Source organism: Petromyzon marinus, chromosome 5 (genome assembly GCF_048934315.1).
Source record: "Petromyzon marinus isolate PM22_M1 ecotype Great Lakes invasive population chromosome 5, UKy_Petmar_22M1.pri1.0, whole genome shotgun sequence".
Lineage (NCBI taxonomy): Eukaryota > Metazoa > Chordata > Hyperoartia > Petromyzontiformes > Petromyzontidae > Petromyzon > Petromyzon marinus.
The window spans coordinates 20,439,406-20,457,053 of NC_133671.1; the positions used below are offsets into that span (position 1 = coordinate 20,439,406).

The window sequence follows — 17,648 nt, forward strand, 5'->3', positions numbered from 1 at the left end:
TAGTGAGATCCAGAAACATGGTCTAATCTCGTCGAGCTTTAGGCGAACATTTGTGAACATTTGCCGGTTTTCTCGAGGGTTAATCACTCATAGACACGCAACTTTAAAATAAAATTACATTAAAATTGGATCAGCCTGACAATAGTTGACCGACACAATAAAAAAAATATCACCCTACGTTTTCAGCAGAGGGCAATTGTACCCAAAATCAATTGTTGATGCTGCAGCTATACCCCAGCGTCTATGCCCCACACTGGGCCAGTCTGGTGAAGTATGGTCAACATAGCACGGCGTGGGGAGGCCCGTATCCACCGGTGGATTGACAACAGGACTGACATAAACTTCAATTGAATCACGCACGCACACACAAACGCGCATGTGCTTCACGCTGTCGTGGTGTAACGGGTGAGCAGGCTGGAGTCGATCTCTCGCACCGTGGTGAATTTGAAACACCACCGTGCAAGTTTCTCAGCCAATCAGTTTGCTCGCTTGTGTTGGGATAAAGCGTTGAGCACCACCAACTCCCCCTTTACATATTCTTAGCTCTTTCGGTAAAGTCACGTTGAAGGGAAACAATAAAATAATAATATATATAAAACAATACAAATTCTCATCAGGTGTGTCGGTTTGCAAACCGACACACCTGATGACGACCGTTTGTGTTATGGTCGAAACGTCGTGAGAATTTTTATTGTTTTATATATATTATATATTTTATTGTTTCCCTTCAACGTGACTTTACCGAAAGAGCTAAGAATACGACACAATATTGTATATGGTCTATATTTCTCCTCTCTCTAGCCTCCCTCTTAGTGGAAGCCCAGCTGCTGCGAGCAAGTGGTGTGAGCGAAGCACTTACAGGGCTGCGCCTTTATCTCACATTCTCACCACCCCCCCCCCCCCCCCGTTAGGGGAGCGCAGTGGTCTCGCCCTGCGGGCCCGGTCGCCATGGTGACCGCGGGGGGGGGGGGGGTCTGGTCGCTCTCCGTCAGCGGTCCCCACTCCGTCTTGTCGCTCGCCCCTCGACTCGGAGTTCCCGGCCCGCCTGCTGCCGGCAGCAGCCTCACGCTCGCAGTCGAGCTGGGCGACCGGCAAGAGACGGAGGTGGAGGAGGAGGAGAGGGCGCCCGGGTGTAGCAGCAGTCAGCAGCAGCGGCGACGACGACTACGGTGAGCGGACAGCCCGGGTCGGCCGGTCTGAATAATCATCATCATTGCCGTGAGCAAAGCTCACGTTTGTCAATGCTCACGGCTGTCATCACCTATATCCATCGATCTATCGCATTCCAGCGCCTCAGATGATTTGGTCGCTCCGTCTCCTGCGGTGGTGGTGGTGTTGTTGGGTGGTGTTGTCGGTGATGTTGTTGGGTGGTGGTGTTGTTGGGTGGTGTTGTTGGTGTTGTCGGTGATGTTGTTGGGTGCTGTTGTTGGTGTTGTCGGTGATGTTGTTGGGTGGTGTTGTTGGTGTTGTCGGTGATGTTGTTGGGTGGTGGTGTTGTTGTTGGGTGGTGTTGTTGGTGTTGTCGGTGATGTTGTTGGGTGGTGGTGCCTTATCGCTCGCACGCGTCAATTCTGCGTCCTTTGCTAGTGCCAATGAAGCACGTTCCATTGGGGAATTCGCTTAAAAATAAGACAATGACCCCCCTCAATCAAGGGGGGGGGGGGTGCTGGATAAAGGTTGGAATGTACTCGAGGCGATGTTGTGTGTGGTTTTGAACGCGACTGGTCACGGGTGTGTTTTTTGCCCCGTTGTCCGAGTTTCAGTTGCTGTTGTTAGTGGCGTTGTTGTTGATGGTGTTGTTGGGTGGTGTTGTTGGTGTTGTCGGTGATGTTGTTGGGTGATGGTGGTGTTGTTGGGTGGTGTTGTTGGTGTTGTCGGTAATGTTGTTGGGTGGTGGTGGTGGTGTTGTTGGTGTTGTCGGTAATGTTGTTGGGTGGTGGTGGTGTTGTTGGGTGGTGGTGTTGTCGGTAATGTTGTTGGGTGGTGGTGTTGTTGGGTGGTGGTGTTGTCGGTGATGTTGTTGGGTGGTGGTGTTGTCGGTAATGTTGTTGGGTGGTGGTGGTGTTGTTGGATGGTGGTGTTGTCGGTAATGTTGTTGGGTGGTGGTGGTGTTGTTGGTTGGTGGTGTTGTCGCTGATGTTGTTGGGTGGTGGTGTTGTCGGTAATGTTGTTGGGTGGTGGTGGTGTTGTCGGTGATGTTGTCGGTGATGTTGTCAGCGCGCTGCGTTTACGAACCCGGCGACCCGAGTTCAATTCCCGCTCACGGCGAACAACACCGGTGACGATTATCTCAACCGGTCCTCGTCCTCCCCTAGGTCAACTCAGCCTCAAATGAGTACCTGGTGCGATGTGAAAAACATCGCCACTAGGGAGACAAAGGCGGTCGGGCGTGGTGCTGGCCATCCACCCCCTCGTGTTGCGTGCCAGCCGTCATAGGTGCTCGCTAACAGCACTTGCCCCTACAGCCTGTTAAGGCTACACGGGGGATATTTGTCCTTGTTGTTTTGATGGTGGTGTTGTCCACAGCCATACGATCATCGTTTCTTTTGTCTTAAATATCGTGGCAGTCATCATCACTCATCACTGCCATCTTCAACATCATCACTCATCATCACTGCTGTCATCATCACTGCCATCTTCAACATCGTCACTGCCACCACCCTCAATCATTGGTGTAGCAATCATCGCTGTTATCGTAATCATCACCGTAACCATCAATGTCGTCATTAAATATAACTTGTAATTTTAACATCACAGCTGTAGCCTTCAACATCATTCCTCTCGTCGTCATAATTGCCGTCACCATCATCGTATTCTCAACGTCGCTCTCATAAAGTGAATGGTTATTTATTGCAATGTAGAGATATCTTATTGATGTTTCTGCTTTGGCGCAATCGTTTAACCTGAGCAAGAGGATTGATTTGTCTCGTTGTTAAACAGTACTGTCCATAATGTACGGTGTATTATTTTCTGTGACCGTATTGTAACAATAATCTATTTCGAGTGAACATCAGCTGTTATTGGTTTCAAATCTGCATCAATCATTGCAGTAGCGGAGTAGCAATGATGCCAATTATGCCATTGTAAAAATCATATCCATTATAAATCTTGATTCCCTTTTCGGTCAGCATCAAAACATGATCGCTGTCATTTTTACTCAATAACATCACTGCCATCATCACTTCTGCCATTGTTATTCCTGTTGTCATCATTGCTGTAAAGAACATCATCTCGGTCATCAACATTATTTGTCATAATCACTTTCATCATCATCACTCACGTACTCATTATTACTACAGAGTGAGTTTAATATGTGATGTAATGAAGATTACGATGTCTGGCCTATAGGTCTTTTGCACTGTAATGCATTGTAAACATAACGCGTGTCTAAATGTGAGCATAACTGCGCCACCAGCACTAACCACCGCTCCACCCCAGGTGATGCAGTGGCAAGCACACTGCACTGTAAACCTACTGACCTGTGTTTGATTAACGGCCACAGCTAACATCGGTTCCAAATAATCTCGGAACTGGTTCTGGGCCTGTCCCTTCAATGACCCACACACACCAGTATCGTGAAGTATGGTCAAGTAACCCCCGTGACTAACATGGCATGGGTGGCCTTATAGATCCAGCAGTGGCGTGGGCTGTACATTTTTTTAAATCGTGTGCTCAATTTAAATGCCCAGATATAACCACCTGCGAGCAGTATTGAAATACTGCATATGTGATCTCTTTCGGCAATTGAGTCTTGGTGTGTTTATTTTCAATTCTACGATCGTGGCACACGTGTTGCAATGGATTTAATATTTTGCAGATGATGATGTCACTGGGTCGCAGGGCCGGTACTGATGGGGGTGGTGCTGGGGTGGGTGGCAGAGTGGTCCCTGCACCACCAAATGTCCCTTTGGCACCACCCAAGTTCACTCTCCCTCGTGGTATTTCACTGTTATGGTGACCTCTCACCTTGCCACTGGCCCCCAATCCCAGATGAGCTAGAGCCGGGGACTGCTTCGTCTTTAAACTTTCGAGCATATAAAGCAGCCAACAACACTCCGATTAATTTCCCTGAAGAAATACGGTGCAGTGCAGTAATTGGATGGCTTTACTGTAGTGGCACAATCAACACAGCACAGGGTCCTGCCAGCATCACCATAAACCAATTTTTTGTATCCACTGCTAGATAATAGGGAGTATCCATGTCATCGCTCCTGCGCCACTGCGGTCTTGTCCATCTCACTCTTCTGCACGTGTCCTGATCCAGGGGCGGAGCCAGTATTTTGACTTTGGGGGGGGCTGACTTCAATATTCTGAGATATCCAGTGTAATGTTTTCCAATGGGCGCCACAAATGTATAAAACAAATTTTATTGGATTTGAACGCGGAGTTTATTAATAGGTCGGAGCCGCTGATGTGGCTAATAAGTTTGATAAGTTCGAAAGGCTGCCGCTCAAGCAGCCTGCAGGGCAGCACAAGGTGACAGCCAGCATTTTGCAGCAGCCGGATATCCGGTTATCCCGATTACCGACTTTCCCCAAATTTCAGGGGGGGCTGAGCCCCCCCAGCCGCCCCCTGTAGCTCCGCCCCTGACCTGATCTCATCGCCCTAGCTCTGTGGTAGTTGCCCTCCCGGGCTTGCTATCTAGCTCTGTGGTAGTTGCCCTCCCGGACGTGCTATCTAGCTCTGTGGTAGTTGCCCTCCCGGGCGTGCTATCCGTTGGCCGCCAATTCCATCACTGGACTTGTCCACAACAACCGCTATTCGCCACTAGGTGGCGGTGACGTCACCACGGCGCTTGTGCCAAGCTAGGTGCACTTTTAAGGCCGCGTAAAGTGTCGAACGCCCGCTAGCAGGTCACGGGACAGACCCAGGTGCCATGGGGTCGACGGACTGAGGTGACTCCGTCAGTCGACTTGTCCACACCCACACTTAACACACACATTCTAGAATACTGCTATAGACGTGGCAATTGGTAATGGTTGGACACAAGGTATACAACATTCCACCGCCTCAGTCGTCCTGCGTGTTCGTGGAAGTTGCGTTAGGTGGGTGGTGGCGCAATGGTTAGCGCACTACACTATGAACCCACCAATTCCAAAGTTCGATTCCCGGCCACGGCTAACTTCTGAGCCCCTCCCTACGCAAACCCTCACTGACCAATACGGTCAAGTATGGTCATACACCCCCCATGACATGAGGAGGTGTTCACCCTCATCCACTAGAGGATTGACAAAATGCTGCTAATTATTGTTTACATTGTCATGAGATCTCTTCCCCAAAAGAACACGACAGCAACAAATTCTGGACAGCACATGTCTGTGCCGCGTGTTGCACAGACGTGTGCCGTGCGGTGGGTAACACCGCACGCGTGTGCTGACAGATGACACCGACAGAAACTCGCTTTGTAAACGCACCTCGGCCGCTAATTGCGGCGAGAGACCGTTGCAAACGAAACGGGCGGTTTCCCCTGGAATCTGCCGGCATGTTCAAGCTCACGATGGTTTACACGAAGCTTGTGGCGGGGTCACTCAGATCTCTTATTGATAGCTCTGAAGTTATATTAGCAATAATAATAATACATGTAGACGGCATGCAAGCATTAACAACAGATGTGGCCATACAGCTAGGCTCAACTGCATCACACTACAGTATACCGATGATGCTCACAAGGAGTCTTCTTCAGATTGATTAGAAGATGGTTATAAGTACACCCCTTGGGAGCAAGTCCAGCTGTGCTTATATGAAAAGTAGCACACTTGTTTCAGAATTGCCCTTCACCTTACGTCAACGTAATGTAAGCACATGTGTTGATGTATCAAAACTGTGCTGAGCTTCTGATGTACTTTTGGCAAAATATTTTGCTGAAGGGCTGACGCTTGGAGAACACGTGAGTGTTAGGAGCTTTCGCACACCCGTGCAGAAGGTGACGAGATGGTTCGATACCATCTTCGGCACAAACCCACGAATGGGCGTACAGGGAAACCCATGGCCCGCTGCCTTGTGCCAGGACTGGCAGCGGCTCACGTTTGATCAAGGAATTGCAGCCAAGAGATCCGGAGCCCCTCAGGAGCACTTTTAATTATTTTCGGTGCCACCAGTGGGGAGCCACTGACCCCCTGTCCACCTCCCTTTAACGTAAATGTTTGGAACACACTAATAGATTTCACATGTCAAGGTCCACGCAGTTTGAAAACCCCACAGACCTGGCAGCCTGCGTGTTGCCTCAACTGGATCAGACAATGACAGTTAAGGTTTTTAGGACTAGACCTTTGGCTTTTGCCACCCGCACTGCCTCGGCTGCTTAGCTGGTTCCCATGGGAAATGAACACAAACCGTGAAGGCTGAGGTTTTTTTTCTCCTCCGATCTAATGGAGATGCCAATTCCTCGGAGGAAAGAGGGCGGCCGTGGCTTAATGGTGACTGCACTGTTGTTTCCCGTACCCCTACGGCACGCTGCGCAAAGAGAGAGCGGGAGAGAAAAGAAGACGTGCGCACGTCTGCGAGCGCACCGATTTGTCCTTGCCGCACGGCCGATGTCAGACACCCCTTGCAGCGGTGCAGCCTAAATATTTTGCTCGTTTTTCACAAACTCAGCGAGCGCGTTCGATGTTACCCCTCCACCCCCCCGACAACGAAAAATAAACCGCCTCGCGCGGAGTTGCAGCGTCCATCACCGGCGCGTTAGCGCGCACGTCGTGCGGACACGATGCAGGGCCCGTGTGAAGCATTACACACTTTCTCCCGTACGCAGTGCAGCGTTAATGCGGGCGAGTGCTTAACCATTTGACAGCGCTTTGAGGAGAGTACGCGCTTGCCTTGGGGAAGGTTATATGACTGGTCGCTTGAGTAGCCTTTCTGCACAGCGTGCGCAGGATTAATCATTTGTTAGGCTGCGGGCTGAGAGAGCTGGCTGTTTGCGTTACTGGCTTCGCTTTACCGGCCCAGGCCCCGTACAGCGGCTTTATTTGTGCGCTGGCAAAGAATTTCAATTTAACTCTGCAAGACAAATAGCACCTCTCACATCACATCAAGAGAGAGTGTATTTTTTTTACAGGCTGCTCACTTCCACGTTGGCTAAATTAACTGTCACATCCTGGAATGTCCTAACAGCAGTGGGCACATTATATTAACCAGCATTGGAATTCATTGCACCCGCATCGAAATTGGATGCCTTTCGTTGGATAAAAACTGTCTCTGCTAAAAATATATAAAGGAATTAGGGGAGAAAAAAAGACCTTTCTTGACGTTAACGGGAGTACTGTATTCCGTAATTCCAGCGAAAAATTACCCATGCGTGTAGGTAGCTTCCTTTTTTTCGTCTGTTTTCCTTCGATAAAAAAAACAGAGACATGGGCACATAGGCCCGAGAGAGGCAAGATGGGGTTCACATCGGTCTATTACCCTCAGGGCCTCAACAGCTGAAATGTGATTACCGGAACGGCAGCGGGAAACAGTCACGTTGCGGCTGAAATTGTATTTGAGCGCAAAGGCCCATTAGCCCATCCCTAACAATGCAGCACAGGGTCTACATCACAGCAAGAACAGCACCAATGCCGCACAGCGCGAATGTGAGATTACCAAACGTGCACGGAGAGCAGCGGATCAAACCCACTCCATCACCGCTACCGCGAGACTCACCGTGTGACTGCTGATCTTTCAAGCAACTGCTTAGTTGTTTGCTTATAATCATCTGATTTGATATTTGGTTTTAGCTCGCTGAGCCAATTGCATGCTAAGCTGGACTTGATAAAGAGACACTGAAGGCAGTGGCACGGATTCTTACGTCACAAATTTTTAAAAGGCATTTGCAGATGTGTGACGATCTGGAGATGGATCAACAGATTAATTCCTCATTACGTGGGTTTGAAATGGATTGTGAACGGATGACCTCTTAAGCACAGAACATCTGTTGCTATGCACCATCTCCTTGTAATTTATTGAAGTTAAAATTACTCTGCCGGGTGCATGGACTGTCCTCTGCTCTCAGTGACACACGTTAGGTTTTCGGCATTTGTTCTGTACAGCTCTTCGGTGCGTTTTTCGAGTCGTACCACTCGATGTTCGGCACGATGTCCAACGTTTCGCTCCACGTGCCGGGAGCTTGTTTAGCTCCCGCAGGTTTTCACGAACAGCGCGCGGTGCATCGCGCCAGAGGGCCGAACTTCCTAGTTCACCCCCGGTGCTTTCTATTTTTTTTTTGCTGAAATCTATGGGAAGGCGTCCAAGGACCGCGGCGACGATCCACGTCAGACATGCTGGCGCCAACGTGCGTATCAGCGCCGCGGCCAGTGCTTGCCAAACGACAAGTGGGTGTCTAATTCTTGCAGGAGGACGGGCGCACGCACGCACGCACGCACTTTGTGCCCGACAAAGGGGTGGCCACCATGGCGGCGGCGGCGGCGCTGCAGCCCCTCGAGATGCAGGTGCAGAGCGCCCGGCGGAACCTGCTGTTCCTGCAGCAGGAGCACGCCGCCACCCTGCAGGGCCTTCACACCGAGATCCGCAGCCTGCAGCAGCGTTGCACAGGTCAGCCGGGTGTAGCAGGGGTGGTGGTGGTGGACTGGGTGTGGGGGGCGGCAGCAGCAGGGGACTAGGGAACAGGTGCTCCATGAAAGGGGCTCTGGTGCATGGTAACATTTTGAGTATCGTCCATGAGCACAGAACAGACATTTCACTGAAAACACATTCGTCAATAACACTGTGGCCTTGGCTTTACTTCATAGCACGTAAATAGAGAGGCGAGAGCGTTCGAGTGGATTATACGAGTTGGAGACTGCACTTGGCACCACCATGGGGCCTGATGAGATTTACATTTTAAAAAAATAATTCACTTGACGGTGCCACTTACGGTGGCATAACTTTAACTGCTGCAATTTATTTTCGTGGCCAACAACAGTGAATTATGAGATAACCATTTGAAATTAGTGACTCATCATAAAATTCACTCTTTATCAGCCTTGTAAATAAATCTGTGATACTGAAGTATCAAGGGGCTCGAAAGCATCACCGATTTACTTATTGCCCATGCACAATAGCTTCGTGACTATTTAGCTCATGACCACCTCACCCGGAACGTGCGTAATCTCGTGCAGTCTCGGAAGCTGAGCAGGGATTGGGCGACTACGATAACACAGTTGTCATCGTCTGCCGTGGGGCTGCATCAGGCTGCCGATTTGTAAAACCGCCTTCATCGCACGCCGGTTTTTTTTTACACGAAAAATTGCGACAAATATCTTTTGGAATTTATAAAGTGGTATGCTCTGCTTTGCAAACCGGGTTGTGGTCGAAGAGAAAATCGGGAGCTTACCGTGTAAAAATCTGGTAGGATCGGCAAGTGTGTATCGGGAGTGTACTTAAAGTTAAAACATAACCTTTTGGCAGTCTTAACATTATGAGACCACATTAACATTTTTCACGTATCTTTTCGCAAGAGAATGAGAATAAAATAATAAATTGATAAAATAAAATAACAAAATAATATTCTCACGACGTTTCGGCCACAACACAAGCGGCCTTCATCAGGTGAAGGGACGAGACTGTCTGGTAGGAGCGCTGATGAAGGCTGCTTGTGTTGTGGCCGAAACGTCGTGAGAATATTATTGTGTTATTTTATTTTATCAATTTATTATTTTATTCTCATTCTACGTGACTTTACCGAAAGAACCAAAGAAGATGAATCCTTGCAGTCACGAAAGCTTTAAATCGAAATTTTCGCAATAGTTAACACTCTTGACGTATGATCATGTATTGTACAACTGGAATGTAACTTTAGGCCTTCGATATATCCCCAAAAAAAAGTATCTCACTTTATCTCATTCTCACTTTTTGACTGCCCTTTCTATTGTCATTCATTTATAGAGATAGTTATTTATAGATGTAGTTGTAGAGATAGGAATAGTTACTTGTAAGGGTGCACTCAACACTCACAATGGGTGCCATGGTGGCGAGATGTTAATTACCTTGCCCTGTATACAGAGGTCGTGGGTTCGATCCTGACCCTTACGCCTGCTGTGTATTTGGAGTTTGCGTGTTCTCCCCATGGTCACGTGGATTTTTCTGTCTTCCCTTTTTTCCCTCCAAATTTAGAAACATGCGTTTGGAGTATTTGGCTGCTATACATTTTCACATTAAAAGCCACTTCATTGAGCTATCATTTGTAGCCAGATCACTTCTGAAAAAGAGCTATATAGCTCAGTGGGCCTTACCTGGTAAAATAAAAAAATCGTTTAGTTTGTAGTTTTTACAAGAGCCAGCAGGAACTAATGGACAATTGTACCGCTCGGACAACTTGATGGGCCTTCCTTTCACTGAAGCGCATGTCGTGACTGATGCTTGTCATTCTCTCTGCAGATTTGACCTTTCAGTTGGCAAAAGTCAAGTCTGAAAATAAGCCAGGTGAGATCCATTTCTGCGATGGCCGTCGGTGGTGCCACGTTTTATCCTTCCGAGGTCGCTGGATTACAAATTGATTTTCCTAATGGTCCGGTGGCGGTATCGTTGCAGCTGCCCCGCCTTACTAGGGAGCCTCTGTTGTCAGATTCGTATCACTTTTAACGTAGATTAGTCACCGTGAAATAAATACTGCACGCTTACAGTGCGCATCGCTTACAAACCACTGGCCCTGTGCAAGACTCCTACTCTCAAATGCTTGCAGCACAACACCATCAATAAATGAAGCATTAAAATGGCGTAACTTAATAACAAATTAATTATTGTAATAATAATACATCTGGGCGGGGGGGGGGGGAATCGTTTTAAAATGACACGGATCGATTTTACTTTGGATAACCAGCAACGCTAATGCATCGTTATCTACTCTGGTGTGGAACTGTAAGCATTAGGCACGGAGCAGCTACAGCACTGCGCAGGGCCGGTTTAAGGTTCCTATAGGCACTGGGGACAGTGCCTATTATGCCCATTGGATAATGCGGTCCTAGCACTGCGCACGGCTAAAACACTGCATGGGCAGGGCTGGACTGCGGCAAGGCACAGGGCAATGTCTACATTACCCCGCGTTGCCGTTGATCCATTTTTATTTTTGGAGGAGAATGATGTCAGGACGCGGAAGTAGCCTTACGCATCAGCAGCCTTCAGTCGCATCAATAATTCACGCCGGGTAATGGGTTGCTGCGCTGTCGCCCGGGAGTCTAAAAACATAGTCTTGTGACACCTTTACGGATCCGAAGTCGCCTTTCCCAAAAGATCGCTGGCTACACGGCACGGGAGCCGTGGGTTTTTTTCGACTGCTGTATGCAGCATGCTTGCGGTACTTGGGGGGGGGGGGGGCGAAGGGGGGGTATTTGGCAGTGGGAGTTCACACGACTTGTGCGGATGATTCACGCTTGCTGCGCGCTGCGGCATGCATTATTCAACGACGCCTGCCCGCTGTTCAGATCATTCCAAAGTAGCTCCCACGGGGTCCCGGGAAAGCTCAATGTGAGCAACTGGCATGAAAACAACATACGCATGCTTTAAAGTAATGGGATGTTTTATCGCAAAATTCGGCCAATGGGCACCTCTGAGTGAACACGTTATTTGGAGCTCGGAGACTGACAGTTTTTATGCAATGCGACACCGCACACGGTTTTCGGTGTCGCACACAGACTCATTATAAGCACAAATGTTAAAGAAACTCACCACCTTTTTTGTTAACTTTTCCTTGTATAAAATGTATACAGTACAGTGAGGGAAAAAAGTATTTGATCCCCTACTGATTTTGTACGTTTGCCCACTGACAAAGAAATAATCAGTCTATAATTTTAATGGTAGGTTTATTTGAACAGTGAGAGAGAATAACAACAACAAAATCCAGAAAAACGCATGTCAAAAATGTTATAAATTGATTTGCATTTTAATGAGGGAAATAAGTATTTGACCCCCTCTCATATAAGAAAGATTTCTGGCTCCCAGGTGTCTTTTATACAGGTAATGAGCTGAGATTAGGAGCACACTCTTAAAGGGAGTGCTCCTAATCTCAGCTTGTTACCTGTATAAAAGACACCTGTCCACAGAAGCAATCAATCGATCAGATTCCAAACTCTCCTCCAAGGCCAAGACCAAAGAGCCCTCCAAGGATGTCAGGGACAAGATTGTAGATCTACACAAGGCTGGAATGGGCTACAAGACCATTGCCAAGCAGCGTGGTGAGAAGGTGACAACAGTTGGTGCGATTATTCACAAATGGAAGAAACACAAAATAACTGTCAATCTCCCTCGGTCTGGGGCTCCATGCAAGATCTCACCTCGTGGAGTTGCAATGATCATGAGAACGGTGAGGAATCAGCCCAGAACTGCACGGGAGGATCTTGTCAATGATCTCAAGGCAGCTGGGACCATAGTCACCAAGAAAACAATTGGTAACACACTATGCCGTGAAGGACTGAAATCCTGCAGCGCCCGCAAGGTCCCCCTGCTCAAGAAAGCACATATACATGCCTGTCTGAAGTTTGCCAATGACCATCTGAATGATTCGGAGGACAACTGGGTGAAAGTGTTGTGGTCAGGTGAGACAAAAATGGAGCTCTTTGGCATCAACTCAACTCGCCGTGTTTGGAGGAGGAGGAATGCTGCCTATGACCCCAAGAACACCATCCTCACCGTCAAACATGGAGGTGGAAACATTATGCTTTGGGGGTGTTTTTCTGCTAAGGGGACAGGACAACTTCACCGCATCAAAAGGACGATGGACGGGGCCATGTCCCGTCAAATCTTGGGTGAGAACCTCCTTCCCTCAGCCAGGACATTGAAAATGGGTCGTGGATGGGTATTCCAGCATGACAATGACCCAAAACATACGGCCAAGGCAACAAAGGAGTGGCTCAAGAAGAAGCACATTAAGGTCCTGGAGTGGCCTAGCCAGACTCCAGACCTTAATCCCATAGAAAATCTGTGGAGGGAGCTTTAGGTTCGAGTTGCCAAACGTCCGCCTCGAAACCTTAATGACTTGGAGAAGATCTGCAAAGAGTAGTGGGACAAAATCCCTCCTGAGATGTGTGCAAACCTGGTGGCCAACTACAAGAAACGTCTGACCTCTGTGATTGCCAACAAGGGTTTTGCCACCAAGTACTAAGTCATGTTTTGCAGAGGGGTCAAATACTTATTTCCCTCATTAAAATGCAAATCAATTTACAACATTTTTGACATGCGTTTTTCTGGATTTTTTTGTTGTTATTCTGTCTCTCACTGTTCAAATCAACCTACCATTAAAATTATAGACTGATAATTTTTTTGTCAGTGGGCAAACGTACAAAATCAGCAGGGGATCAAATACTTTTTTCCCTCACTGTATATGTTAGGCTGTTTCGGGAAATAGCCCGTCTTCAAACCAGCGATGCCCAAATTGTTATTTCATTTTAAATGTTTCTGTTTTAAGTGATATTGATGAATGTGTCGAGTTATTTTTTAAACATGCATCTGCACTATCGCCAAAAATAATCCCATAATTTTTCGAGGTGTATTTCTTCAGGTCATTTTAAGTAATGCATTTTTTTGCCCGTTGGTAGCCATTTCAAGTTATTTATGTGCACATTTTACGTTAATTAAGTTCTTTGTTTCCTTTGTTACTTTCAAAAGTTGCTTCTCCTCTTGCGCACACTGATGGGTTGTCATCTCAGGCCTTTTTGGTCACGCCCAGCCTTAACATTAGCGGTGGGCAACCGGGGTTGGCCACTGAGGGTGGTGCAAAGCTGCGAGGGATAGCAAAAATGTACTCGGGATACAAATGGAGGTACGCAGCAACATTGACACAGTGAGAAAAATACATAAATATAGACACTGAGGAATATATAAAGACACAGAGAGACACCGAGAAACAGAAACACTGAGAGACATAGAGATACACTGAGAAACATAGAGAGACACAGAGAGATACAGAGAGACATAGAGAGACAGAGAGAGACACTGAGAAAGCATAGAGAGACCCAGAGAGACACACAGAGAGACACACAGAGACCCAGAGAGACATAGAGATACAGAGATACACTGAGAAACATAGAGAGACATAGAGAGATACAGAGAGACATAGAGAGACAGAGAGAGACACTGAGAAAACATAGAGAGACCCAGAGAGACACAGAGAGACACACAGAGACCCAGAGAGACATAGAGATACAGAGACCCAGAGAGACATAGAGAGATACAGAGAGACACTGATAAACATAGAGAGACACTGAGAAACATAGAGAGACAGAGAGACACACAGAGAGACACAGAGACCCAGAGAGACAGAAAGATACAGAGAGACACTGATAAACATAGAGAGACACTGAGAAAACATAGAGAGACCCAGAGAGACATACAGAGAGGCACACAGAGACCCAGAGAGACATAGAGAGATACAGAGAGACATAGAGAGATACAGAGAGAGACACTGATAAACATAGAGAGACACAGAGAGACACACAGAGACCCAGAGAGACATAGAGATACAGAGACCTAGAGAGACATAGAGAAATACAGAGAGACACTGATAAACATAGAGAGACACTGAGAAAACAGAGAGACCCAGAGAGACACACAGAGACCCAGAGAGACATAGAGAGATACAGAGAGACATAGAGAGACCCAGAGAGACACACAGAGAGACACACAGAGACCCAGAGAGACATAGAGAGATACAGAGAGACATAGAGAGATACAGAGAGACACTGATAAACATAGAGAGATACAGAGAGACATAGAGAGACACGAGACCCAGAGAGACATAGACCACCTGCTCTCCCAGTTATAAACCTTAGAGGTGTGTTGTTTTTTTCCACCCAGGGCACCGTGTATGTCAAATAACACGTTATGTTTTACTTTTTATTATATTTTCACAATTCCAGGTAGCAATGAGAATCAAAGAATCATTATTTTGTCTAATTGGTCCCATCTCATTTATAATGTTTGTATAGCTTCTTTTTGTGTTTCCTTCTAGGTTCTGCGGTTTCCTCCCATACATAAAAGCATATGGCAGTTAAATCTTGACTTAAAACTTTCGTGGACTGCAGGAATAAATATTCTATGGGTCCTTCGGTAAAGCCACGTAGATATAAAAATAATAAAAAATATCACGACGTTTCGATCGCAACACAAGCAATCGTGTTGAGGTGAGAGAGGGTTGTGTTGGCGCAACATCCCGAGGGAGAGGACCCTTCTGAAATAAAGTGCTCAAACTTTGGTGTCTTTTTTTTCTCTGTAGATAACGAATTATGTTTGTAATTAATTATATTAAACTAAAGCGACATCAGCATAACTGCACATATAATTTTAATCTAAAAATATGTATTTTTTGACGTGCGCGATGCTGTGCACTTATTGTGGGCGTACGAATCGATTTTAGTTTGTGAATTATTATACGGCTTGCGTGCATGCTGACCCTGTCCAGCAACGCTATGAAATGGAATTGAATGTTCCACCCATTTTGCCGAAGGAGACCTGCAACAGCGCCACCAGGAGCTTGAAGCCAAACTGCGGGCACAGGAGCAGGAGAATCGCTCACTCAGTGACCAGCTGGAGCAGACGACTGCCCACCTGCTGGCACTGAAGGCGGGCGCCAGCGAGCGCGAACGGCGGTACCTGGAGCAACTCCGCGCCAAGAGCCACAAGCTGAGCGCGCTGTCACGGGAGTTGGAGCAAAAGGGCAGCACCATCGCTTACCTCACATCACAGCTGCATGCTGCCAAGCGCCAAATCAGCGTCAACCAACCGTCCATACAGTCCGCGGAGACGGCGAGAAAGCGCGATAGCCAAGGCCCAGGAGTCCACGCTCGGGAAGTTGCGTTCTCCCAGAGGTACGGCTCTCGTCGGTCATTGCGGCGGCTTCCGTAAGCAATTGCCCCACGGCCGTCCGTTCGCAGCGCTCGCGGCTGCAACTGAGGCTTTGTGTCCGCGGGCAGGTTTTCTCCGACGCCGCCGCCGTCGTCTGCAAGGCAGCGGTCCGCCGAGAGCGTGCGACGGCGATCGGTGCGAATGAGCCCGACGGCGGGCGTCCTCGACGAATCCGAGCTGGAAGCGACGCCGGCGGCGGCGGCGGCGGCGGCGACGTCGCGGAGGGATGCGGGATTCGCGTCCGTGGCGCGACGCGACGGGGACGGCATGCCGGACCCCGCGCCTTTCCTGCTGCTGCCGCCGCCGCCGCCGCCCAGGCGTCCGCCGCCCTGCGCGCCTCTCGAGCTGCGGCCGGCGCTCATCCCGCCCATCTCTCCGGCGCGCACGGGGGCGCGGCCGAGGCGCCGCACGGCCCAGGCGGCGCCTCCCGGACCGACGGCGCCGGAGGTTCACACCCTGGCCGTGGAGCCGCTGAACGGCGCGAGCGTGCTCCTCGCGCGTGGAGAGACGGACCGCTCCGTGTGAGCTGCTCCCCACGAGCTCCCTCTGTCATCCCCCCCCCCCTGCCGTTCCCGTCCCTCATCCCCTCTATCCCTCGCCTCGCCGCCGTGTCCCTCATCCCCGTCACCTCAGCCTTCCCAGATCTCCAAGAGCCGCCGTATTTCATAGTAATACAACCGCATTGCCACGCGATTAAAATGGCCAATGCTATGTGGTGAGGAGATGCTTTTTATTATTACTGTGGCTTCATTGTAGATAGAAGGACGTTGCCACTTAAGGTGAGAGCAAAACGTGATCTGAGAGGGCTGAGGCTTTGTCATTTAGCATGACCCATGGTTAACTTTATGCCAGTCCCTTGTGCACTTACATCTTTTTATACGTTTGACCTGATCTTTGAATCCAACGTTTTGAGTTGTTTTTATTTTTGTCATGATTTTTTTCTAATATTTTGAAGCCGTTGCACTGATGCCTGTTTTAATGTTTTTCGTTATTTTCGATGCAGTTAGATAATCAACTTCTTGCGTTGGCAGATTTGTGGGTGTTGCTAGATGTCTTCTTTTGAGCCGTCATATTTTGTTACATTGCTGTGCCTGGGTATATTAAGTGAGCTAAGATTCTCATAAGTTAACGCTAACATCTATAGGTATATCCCAGTAACCAACATTCTGTCACAACTTCTCACAAAGGTAAATCCTTCATTGTGCTGGAGCTAAGGGGAACCAGGTGGAGTCATATACAAGTTAGAAAATTGTTACTCCACCAAAAGACAAATATCTTAAATTGACTGAAAGCTGCAGCTCATGACTAATTATTTTAGCGTTCGTGTTGTTTTTATCTGTTTGTATTTATTTCTGACAATATTAAACTCAAAGCCGTCGCATGCTTTGCAGGTTATAATTGACATTTTGGAACGCTCTCAGTACGTTTCATCTTTCCGTCCTTTCGACGCTCACTGCAATGTAGCATTGATGCCCGATGGCCTTACAATGCTTCCGTTCACTCCTTGCAAAGTCGGCACGCAGTGAGCTTGTAAATAATGGACTCCCAGGTTCCTTGCACTACCCGGGTATCGCTAGCAAAGGCGTGAAGGGCAGAAATTGCGTGCCACTTAAGCCCTGGCGCGGTATGCAACGTGGCCGTTTCTCACGCCGATTGGGATCTCTACGCCTCCGTTTCAGCGCCCGGTCAATCTAATTCTTTATTTAAGTCGACCTAGACACGTTTTTTACCTACTCATGATTTGCTGTATGCTACGTAGTAAATAATAATTACAAAACATTACGATAATGGTGATGATAATTTAAAAATGATTCAAAATAAAAAGAGCCAACGCCTTACAC

The 17,648-nt window shown here is 48.1% G+C and overlaps 1 protein-coding gene across 2 annotated transcripts; it reads left to right on the forward strand.

Moving 5' to 3' along the window:
• Positions 1 to 937: 937 nt before the first annotated feature.
• On the forward strand, positions 938 to 17,647 carry CCDC92 (coiled-coil domain containing 92). 2 transcript variants are annotated; one of them, XM_032947342.2, is made up of 5 exons: positions 938 to 1,169; positions 8,328 to 8,526; positions 10,351 to 10,395; positions 15,413 to 15,770; positions 15,876 to 17,647. In XM_032947342.2, the coding sequence occupies exons 2-5, from the start codon at positions 8,385 to 8,387 to the stop codon at positions 16,330 to 16,332; spliced, it is 1,002 nt and encodes a 333-aa protein (XP_032803233.2). In that variant the 5' UTR covers positions 938 to 1,169; positions 8,328 to 8,384; the 3' UTR covers positions 16,333 to 17,647. The 2 variants fall into 2 exon arrangements, with proteins under 2 accessions (XP_032803233.2, XP_032803231.2); XM_032947340.2 differs by having other exon boundaries at positions 940 to 1,169; positions 15,410 to 15,770.
• Position 17,648: the final 1 nt, after the last annotated feature.